Here is a 10,389-nt window from a genome sequence, read left to right on the forward strand (position 1 = left end):
CCTTGATCTACCTTTATGCATCTAATATCTCCCCTTGATGTAGAACTTGCTGAGTACCTTATGTACTCACTCCTGCTATATATAGATTCAGATGATCCAAAGGCCGACTTCGTCAAAGGTGAAGATGAAGAATAGAAAAGTTTGTTTTCGTCTGCACTCAAGTTGCTTGTAGGGATTGGATCGCTTTTGCGGTGTTTTCGTTGTGTTGTGATGCTTTGTTTAATTATGTCTACAAGCCTTTAGTGTAATGAACTCTGTATTATACTCTAATATCATACTTTAATCGATATATATTTATGATGTCTACTTCTGTTACAAATATGTGCATAACAGCTGCTGATATAGGAACTGGTATGAGTTGCATGACTTAAGAGAAGTCCGACATATGAGAATCAGAGGGCGAAAGCTAGATGGGTTGAACACCGACGGTGCGACGTCTACGTGTTAATTAGACCGCAAATAGGCAGGAGTACAGAGATGAATATATAGTCCAGATAACTTAGCCGGCAAGCCTAATACAAATGAATCAAATCTAAACTATCTATCTATAGCTAGGCCAAATCATCTGTATCTATATTTCCGTTACAAGATATTTAACACTCCCCCTCAATCTGATCTTACAAGATTTAGATTCTCCTTGAACATCTCAAAAGGTCTTACAGCAAGAGCTTTAGTGAGGCCATCGGCAACTTGATCCTTGGTAGAAATATATTCAACCTCAAGGAGTTTTCTTGCCACTCTTTCTCTTACGAAGTGGTAATCAACTTCTATGTGTTTAGTACGTGCATGAAACACTGGGTTAGCAGACATATACTTAGCTCCAATGCTGTCACACCAGATCTTGGCAGCTTGAGGCGATTGGACCCCAAGTTCCTGTAGCAAAGTTTGAATCCACATGATCTCAGCAGTTGCATTTGCCAAAGCTTTGTATTCAGCTTCTGTACTGGAGCGCGACACTGTTGCTTGCTTCCTTGCACTCCATGACACAAGGTTTGAGCCCAAGAACACAGCAAACCCTCCTGTAGATCGGCAATCATCAAGACTACCTGCCCAATCTGCATCTGAAAAACCACTCACAAGCAAAGATGAGGATTTACAAATCTTAAGTCCTAATTTAATAGTATGCTTGAGATATCTCAAAATTATTTTTACTGTTGCCCAGTGTTCTGTGGTTGGAGCATGAAGAAACTAACACACCTTATTTACTGGAAAAGAGATATCTGGCCTTGTCAAGGTCAAGTATTGCAATGCTCCAACAACACTTCTATACTGTGTAGCATCACTTGGTCCAAGCAAAGTACCCTCATTAACAGATAATTTCTCAGAAGTAGACAGAGGTGTGCTTACTGGCTTGCAATCACTCATTCTTGTTCTTCGCAGTATGTCTGAAGCATATTTTTCTTGATTTAGCAATATTCCATTAGGTATTTTGCTTACTTCAATACCAAGGAAATAGTGAAGGTCACCCAGATCCTTCAGGGCAAACTCCTTCCCAAGATCCTGCAACAAAGCTGAGGTTGCACTAGGTACAGAACTAGCTACAATGATATCATCAACATAGATTAACACAAAAATAGTAACACCTCCTTTACTATAGAAAAATAGAGATGTGTCTGCCTTTGAGGACTTAAACCCCAACTCTTGTAGTTTAGTGCTCAGCCTTGAATACCACGTTCTAGGAGCCTGCTTCAGTCCATATAACGCCTTATCTAATTTGCAAACATAATTAAGTAAGGAGAATTTTTCATACCCTGGAGGTTATCTCATGTACACTTCCTCTTCTAATTCTCCATGAAGAAAAGCATTTTGCACGTCCAATTGTCGCAGACTCCAGCCGCTAGACATAGCAATAGACAAAACCATCCTGATAGTGGTAGCTTTAACAACAGGACTAATAGTATCCTCATAGTCTATGCCATACCTTTGCTTGAAACCTTTTGCCACCAGACGTGCCTTGTACCTGTCTAGAGTTCCATCTGCCTTTCTTTTGATCTTATAGACCCACTTACAATCAATAATATTTCTTCCTTTCTGAGGCGGAACCAAATACTAAGTCTTGTTCTTCATTAGTGCCATGTATTCTGCATCCATTTCTTCTCTCCAATTTTTATCATTTAAAGCTTCATCTACAGTTTGAGGTTCACCGGATGATGTAAAGCAAGTGTATTTGACTGTACCATCAGTGTATGCCTTCTCCTTGCGTATTCCACTGCGCATGCGAGTATGAGGTCTGGTTGGCGCGGGATCTTCTGGAAAATCAACCTCTAACGTGTATGTGTCTCCCCCTGCTATTTCTGCGCCACTAGCACTTGGCAATTCTCCAGAAGATCCTGAGGGAGCAGCAGCTGCACCAGACGGGGATTCGCGCCGTGGATCACCAGCAGCAGATGGGGACTCGCGCCGTGGATCGTCAGCGGATGGAACGGCCACGACCTGAGCGGGGAGAGGCACGTCCTAAGGGGCCTCCAATGGGACTGCCACGTTCTGAGCGGGAGCGGGCACAGACCCCGATGATGTCTCCAGCGGCAACGCTCCATGAGCTCCAGAGCCTGTTATTTGCTGCTGCAAAGCTTCTGTATTTCCACGGCTGTCACCTGTACTTTCTTCAAGAGAATTGTTAGCGACATTAGGAGGCATATGATCATTTTGATGATGTTCTCCCCCTTGATCATAGCCATGGAAAACAAGGGTGGATGGAAGAAGAGATATTTCTGAGCGCAATTGAGCACCGGCATTGGAATGCATTTGAGCAAAAGGAAACACATTTTCATCAAATGTAACGTCCCGAGAGATATACACCCGACCAGAGGAGGGATCAAGGCACTTGAAGCCTTTATGAATTGTGTTGTAACCTAGAAAGACACATTGCTTTGACCGGAATTGAAGCTTGTGGATATTATAGAGCGAAAGCTAGATGGGTTGAACACCGACGGTGCGGCGTCTACGTGTTAATTAGACCGCAAATAGGCAGGAGTACAGAGATGAATATATAGTCCAGATAACTTAGCCGGCAAGCCTAATACAAAAGAATCAAATCTAAATTGTCTATCTATAGCCAGGCCAAATCATCTGTATCTATATTTCTGTTACAAGATATTTAACACGGCAGCTACTTTTCTAACCACTTCCGTAAGCTTCTGCAGAGGAGCTTCCTGTCAAGAATTGATCAAATCTACGTTACCACCAATGGTGGTTGTATGCTCGTGCCCGTTGGGGGAAAGGGTGTATCCCAATAGACACCTATTTAACATGTATATAAACACCATATGATCAATGAAATTGTTTAACCGATTGCCTACTGTCTACTCTCTATTGTGTCGAATCTATTGCTACTCCAACACTTCCCACGGCTGACTGAAATTTCTGGTACCCTGCTGTCTCAGCTATCCACGCTTCCGCGGGCTGTAGAGTCGCGCCCAATATCTCCCTCCTGATCGTCTTCATTATCCTCTCCTTCCACCGGAGGAGCGCCTCGACTGCACTGTGGATCTTGGTGAGCAGCATCTCCAGCTGTTGCAACTGCTCGTCCGGTGTCGCCTGCTTCCCGCGCTTCCTGAACAGCTCGGAGAACAACCTGCCTATGGTCTCACTCTCATTAGCCACAAGGGACCAAACTACCTGCTCGGCCACAGCTCAAACAATCAGAAATGAACTTCCCAATATTTTTTTTATCGGATGTCTCCGAAGAGACGAACTTCCCAATATTTGAATGGAAACGAAATGACAAAATGCACTCAAGCGTGAAACTTGTATCAACAAGTGCGCGTTGAGATTTACGGAAAACTGGAGACTGCTTTGGTCATGGATTTTATCGACCCATGCATTTTTTTTTTTGAAGAAAAAAATCCGTTGAAAAGGCTGTCCCTGTCTTGTTTGTATCGTTTAATCTGTTGGTTATGAAGGACAGCGCGAACAGAGATCATGACAAGAACAGTATAGCCTTCTTGTTTTTTAGAATAAGTGAAAGCATATATAGTGATCCTTTAGAATATAAGTAGTTACCAGCACCATTGATGAGATGGATATTTCAACATCTCGTAGAAACATGCTCCAGCATGACCAACATGAAAAGTGTATCTCAACTATCAGAAGCATACATACTTCACAGTTTTGCCAAGCGTGCCTGTTTTAAACATATCTATAGCAACATATTTTTGTTTCAGAAAATAAAAACCCGATATATTTCAACAACCAGAAGTACGGCTACAAGCTTCCCTAGAAACTTAGAAGCACTTCATGTGGACAATACCAGGACCAGATTCATCGTACTCTTCCTTTGAGATCCACATCTTTCAAACAAAAAAAAAAAATCAATGTCAGAGCTGATTTCAAGAGGAAATGTTCAACGCTATCGCAGTATTACTGCAGTGCCTGTATATTTCTACTGCAAAAATAAAGCCTACACTGGTCACAATTTCCATTTCATCCTAGAACATTACTGCTCATATTTCCATCTTTGTCGATAGTGCCCGAAAAGAGAATTTGACCATTTCTTTATACTCTATAGCTTGATGATTATAAATTACTAAAGCATACACATTTTTGTCGATAGTGCCCGAAAAGAGAATTTGACCATTTCTTTATACTCTATAACTTGATGATTATAAATTACTAAAGCATGCACAAATGTGTATGCAAATTGCCATTATGCACCGCTTCCATGCAGTTCATACTTGCAGGGTATGCACTTTCCATTCTGTGGGTGTTTGTTTCTATGTAGCCCGCGAGGAAAAGAAAAAGGTGTGGACAAGACTGCTACAAAATTCCCCGAGCAATTGAGATGGAAAGACTACCTGCTGAAAAGTGCTGAGAGAGGCCAAAATAGAGCCACCAATCCAGACACTGTATTTCCTTTCAGGCGGTGCAATCACTTTAACCTTCATGCTGCTAGGAGCAAGGGATGTGATCTCCTTGCTCATGCGATCGGCGATTCCAGGAAACATGGTGGATCCTCCACTGAGCACAACGTTACCGTACAAATCCTTCCTGATATCGACATCGCACTTCATGATGGAGTTGTATGTGGCTTCATGTATGCCAGAAGACTCCATACCAACAAGAGATGGCTGGAACAGCACCTCAGGGCACCTGAACCTTTCTGACCCAATGGTGATAACCTGGCCATCAGGCATCTCGTAGCTCTTCTCAACAGAGGAGCTGCTCCTGGCCGTATCCAGCTCCTGCTCGTAATCAAGGGCAACATAAGCAAGCTTCTCCTTTATGTCCCTGACAATTTCCCGCTCGGCAGTCGTCGTGAGGGAGTACCCTCTCTCTGTGAGGATCTTCATTAGATGGTCAGTGAGGTCACGGCCGGCAAGATCCAAACGGAGAATAGCATGAGGAAGTGTGTAGCCTTCATATATTGGAACAGTGTGGCTCACACCATCACCAGAGTCGAGCACAATACCTGCACAAACACAAAAAAAAGGTGTCGCTGCTGCCCCTACCCTATGACTTTTGTAGTAATTATTCCATTTCAAGGGTGATAACAATCTTACCAGTTGTTCGACCACTGGCGTACAAAGAAAGAACAGCCTGAATTGCGACATACATTGCTGGACAGTTGAAGGTCTCAAACATGATCTGTGTCATCTTCTCTCTATTGGCCTTGGGGTTGAGAGGGGCCTCGGTCAGCAGTACAGGGTGGTCTTCAGGCGCAACACGGAGCTCGTTGTAGAAGGTGTGATGCCAGATCTTCTCCATGTCATCCCAGTTGTTGACGATGCCATGCTCGATAGGGTACTTAAGCGTTAGGATGCCTCTCTTTGCCTGAGCTTCATCACCCACATAGGCATCCTTCTGGCCCATACCAACCATGACACCGGTATGCCGTGGTCTGCCCACAATGCTAGGGAAGACAGCCCTTGGTGCATCATCACCGGCAAAACCCGCCTATTAGTATTAAAGTATTAAGAAGTCGATCGATTAGTTTATCAGAGTACGGTTGGCGGTTGCTTTCTTGAAAAGATTTTTGGGAAGGATAATGAACAACCTTGACCATTCCTGTGCCATTGTCGCACACAATAGGTTGAATATCCTCGTCAGCCATTCCTCAAGTATCCTGTAGCAGAAGGAGTTTTCAGTATACATGAGAAGAAACCTGCAGTAATTAATCTGAATACAGCTATCAGAAAGTAGTATAATTTGCTCGAAAAGTCTAAGTCTACAGCTACTACCAAACAAAAAGGCATTAGCATCCAACTGATTTATAAGGAATACAGATGCCCAACGAACAATCAAACGTACAAATCAGAGTGCAGACACAGAGTGAGACAAACTCCAGCTCTTAACTGACCTCGATGTAGTAACATATACAATTTATAAAAGCTTGAAGCGGCTAAATTACCATTCACCTAAAAATATCAACATGTAGCGCAGAGTGCAGACACAGAGACAAACTCCAGCTCTTAACTGACCTCGATGTAGTAACATATAGCACATATGAGTATATCATCACGGCTCACACAGACAGAGAGTTCATACAACGAACGGTGAAAGTTAATTTGGGGAATTTTCTCGGGCAGGACAGCGAGGAGCAGATCAGCACACCGTCTGAAAGCATGGCTGCAACAAGCAATGGAGAACGAGGGGTGAACGGAGCGGTTCTACAATCTGCAACTGATTTCTAGCTTATCAATCATTGGTAAGTACTTGCCCTCAGATTTCAGTACCGATGGCTTCAAAGCGTAACCTAGGACTACAGGCTACGGCACGCAGTGAACACATGAACCAAACATCCCAGCGAAATTCTTCGCTATGGAAGGGATCATCGACACAAACACACCAAATAAATCAAGAAAAAAAATCAGCAGTACAGGCAGCAGAAACACCGACGCCGAACCTAGCTAGCAAGGCGATCTATCGGGGCGAAGGACTGGAATTCAGCAGAAGCAAGGCGATCTACCGTCGAACAGCTGAGGAAAGGGCGCGTCACCTACAGAGAAGGCGCGGTGCGGGGATCGCCTCGGCCTCTGGAGAACTCGAAACCTCGAGACTAGCAAGTCAAAGGAAACGCACGGACGGGCGGCGTGACGGGAGGGGGTTTATACGCCTCCGGCCTCCGCAGTCTTCCAAAGGGAAAGTCGGAAGGATAAATTCAAATGGACGCGCGTCCTTTGACTTTGCTCCACAAAATCACCGAAACTTACAATAACATGAGTCTATGTGATTTGGCGCGTCCGTTCCAAATTTAACGGTTAAAAATCCAAATGTTATGGTACTGTTCATCCTCTGACTTTGCTGACAGTTACAGTATCGGGACTGTTCATTTGAGTTATGATTTGTGTGAGAATAGTAGTGAAAAAATTACAGATATTTGAAAGAAATAATAGAAAATATAAAATGATGTGTCAAATTTTAAAGATAGTGGTTGTATAGTTCTTCATAAAATAGATGACGGTTTAATATTAGACTGTATGATCGATGATTTATATTTATATGATTTTTGATGTCTTTATTTTCTTTCAATATTTGGTTATGAGCTAAGATAATACAGTAATAAATGATGGTTGTATTATTGTATGTATCAAATGATGCAGAAGTTAATTTTTTTAATTATTTAATAAAAGATAAGAAAATCTCTTATGAGATAACCTGTCCGTGCCCCAATCAGACGGGGTTGCTTTCCCGGACAAGTCCTACACCGCCCTTAGAAAACCACTAGGCTGCCCCGCGTAAATGAGCGTGACTGTGGGGACCCATCCCGTACCTTTTGCTCCCAAGCCCCTAGTATTCTACGACTCCACGTAATGCTGCGGAATCGGCACGTGTCATCGTCGGTCGACACGTCAGAGCGTACTCGCAGTTTGAGACGTGCAGACTAGACTCGTCTCTCTCTCTGTCTCTCTGGAGTCACCGTCGCAGGAAACTTTCGGTGCCCAAAGCGGCACGACCACGTCGGCGCCAGCGGAGAATTTGGCAGGCGTAGGGCCCCCGCCGGTAGAGTTTGTACCGGCGCCTAGCGGCTGTCGGCTACCTGGCCCGTCGCTGCCGATTGACGCTATCCGCAACACGCCGAGGACCCAATTTTAACTCGTGGAGTTTTCGCACCGCGAGGAATTTGGGAGATGTGGTGGTGGGTTTTTCACTTGATTTTGGCGTGGACCTTTTAGGTTGGAAGAAAGAGGAAAACAATACATATTTACTTCAACTATTACTCAAGTTTGATTATTCTTCGAACCATAAAACTAGATATTTCATCTTTTCTAACTATTTAAATTGATATAATTTATCTCTTTAACTGATTTTGATGGTGATTTTATTTTACATGGTGATAACTCAGCCTACCCTGTTAGCACTGTTTTGCTGACGTAGCATCAAAAGTTCAAAAAAATCATTAAAATCACAATTTTTTTAAAAAATACTAGAGACAATTCTAAGATATTCTGTGATTTTTTTAAATAATATCCTTTGCATCATATTTCATGAAAAAGAAGCTTAAAAAAAATAAAAAAGTGTGTAGCTCATTTATTAACTCATGTCAAGAAAAATATACATGCAAGGGTGTACCTTAAGTGAATACATAAAATTAGTTTCACTTTATTTAAAATTTTATTAGTTTCTCCGTAATTTTTATAAAGTCCACGGACATAAAGTGAACATGTTGTTTTTTTCTTGGTTTCCTTATAAAATCTAAATCAGATTCATTTTAGCTTCAAATCAAGTGAAACAAATTTTATTGGTTTTCCTGTAACATGATCTACATGATAAAAGTATTTATACTCATGAAAATTTTGTATATTTTCTGCGAGAAAATTTATTTGCTAAACCTAGTTAAATGCATAGTTAATTATTTGCTAAACCAAAAAGCATAAAACCAATTTTTTAGTCTTCTTACATGATCATATATCTTCTTAAAATATATAAAATCATGAAATAGTTATTGTAACATGTAGGATTGTGTAAATATGTTGCAATTAGATTAATTCATAACTAATCCATCGCACCCCCAAAATTAAAAACAACTTTTATTAGTTTACTTAAATAATGCTTTGTGTAGGAAAAATAATTGTAGACATTACAAAGTTAATTACAATGCTTTTTCTTAACATGTTCACTTTATGCCATGGAGAAATTAATAAAACTCTAAATGAAGTGAAACTAATTTTATAGAGCCTCTTAACAAAAAATATGTGTTTGCTCGTTAAACTTTTCCTTGATGTGAGTTAATAAATGAGATGCATGCTTTTTTTTTTCAAGCTTCCTCTCCATAAAATATGATACAAAGGACATTATTTTTGATTTTTTTTCCATATAGGTCTTAGAATTGTTTCTTGTATTTTAATTTTTTCTTTTGATTTTTTGAATTCTTTTGATGCCACGTTAGCGAAACGCTGCCGATAGGGCAGACTGAGTTGTCGCCACATATGACGAAACCACCATCAACACCAGTTAAGAGGTAAATTGCACTAGTTTTAATAGTTGGAGGGGATGGGATATTTGGTTTTATGATTGGGGGGGGGGGGGGGGGCGACAAACAGACTCGATCAATAGTTAAGGCAGGCAATATGGAAATTTTCTAAAGAAAGAAGAAGACCTACATTCCGGCACGGGCTTCGGGAGGACAGAATGCCACACTCTATTGGGTCAGCCTTGTTCGGGTTATGATCACAGTAGGTTATTTGACAGATTTTGCAGCATAATAATGGGCCTTTGGTATGGCTGGCTCAAGATTTTTTTTTTATATTTTGAAAATAAAAAATTGTAAAAATAGGTGTCCTTTTGAAAAAATTACTGAAGTAGGGTATTGTCGCCCATTGGAATGGCAATAGGCACATGTCGCCCTTTCAACAGACGATAGATTTAAAAATAAAAAAATGCATTCCACTGCTCTCAAAATTCAAAAAACTATCAAAATAGTCATGAAAAATTCTGAGAAAATTGGTGTAGAGAATATTATGATCTAGCTCTTCAAAAAAAATTAGATGAAAATATGATATGTACAATGAGAAATAAAAAGACAAATTTATTATACAAAAGAGACAAATATTTTCCGAAATAACATGTATTTATGACCGGAGGGAGTAATAATCATTTTTGGTATGCTTGTTTTATCATGCTGATTTGAGCATTTAGAGAAGCTCCCTTCACACTCTATCAACCCTTTATTTTTTTATTGATTGCGGTGTAAATCATGGATTTTTTAAATAATATATTTTATCAGAAAATTGAAAAATATTATTCAAAATCCAAAATTTGCAAAAAATATGTGGACAATGAGCTCAGAGCTTGTCGGCACATGGCACGTTGATAGGTGGTGGGCCTGGCGCCGGTGCGGCGCCATGTCAGTACTCGTCATATTGCGGAGGCCCGTCCACACTCCGAGTGCCAACAGGTGCTACGCGCCCACCTGTTGGCACTCGGATTGCTGATAGACCTTTAATATCTAGC

At 41.1% G+C, this 10,389-nt stretch overlaps 1 protein-coding gene across 4 annotated transcripts; it reads right to left on the reverse strand.

Annotated features, from left to right (window-relative positions):
* Window positions 1-3,976: 3,976 nt before the first annotated feature.
* Window positions 3,977-7,083, reverse strand: LOC133928959 (actin-7-like). 4 transcript variants are annotated; one of them, XM_062375499.1, is made up of 5 exons: window positions 6,939-7,083; window positions 5,993-6,061; window positions 5,499-5,892; window positions 4,794-5,407; window positions 3,977-4,289 (listed from the first exon to the last, which is right to left on the reverse strand). In XM_062375499.1, exons 2-5 carry the CDS (start codon window positions 6,047-6,049, stop codon window positions 4,224-4,226), a joined length of 1,131 nt encoding a protein of 376 aa, XP_062231483.1. In that variant the 5' UTR covers window positions 6,050-6,061; window positions 6,939-7,083; the 3' UTR covers window positions 3,977-4,223. The 4 variants fall into 4 exon arrangements, with proteins under 4 accessions (XP_062231483.1, XP_062231484.1, XP_062231486.1 ...); XM_062375500.1 differs by having other exon boundaries at window positions 6,935-7,081; XM_062375502.1 differs by having other exon boundaries at window positions 6,905-7,056.
* Between the last annotated feature and the right edge of the window lie 3,306 nt (window positions 7,084-10,389).

The sequence above is a fragment of the Phragmites australis genome, chromosome 9, assembly GCF_958298935.1.
Source record: "Phragmites australis chromosome 9, lpPhrAust1.1, whole genome shotgun sequence".
Lineage (NCBI taxonomy): Eukaryota > Viridiplantae > Streptophyta > Magnoliopsida > Poales > Poaceae > Phragmites > Phragmites australis.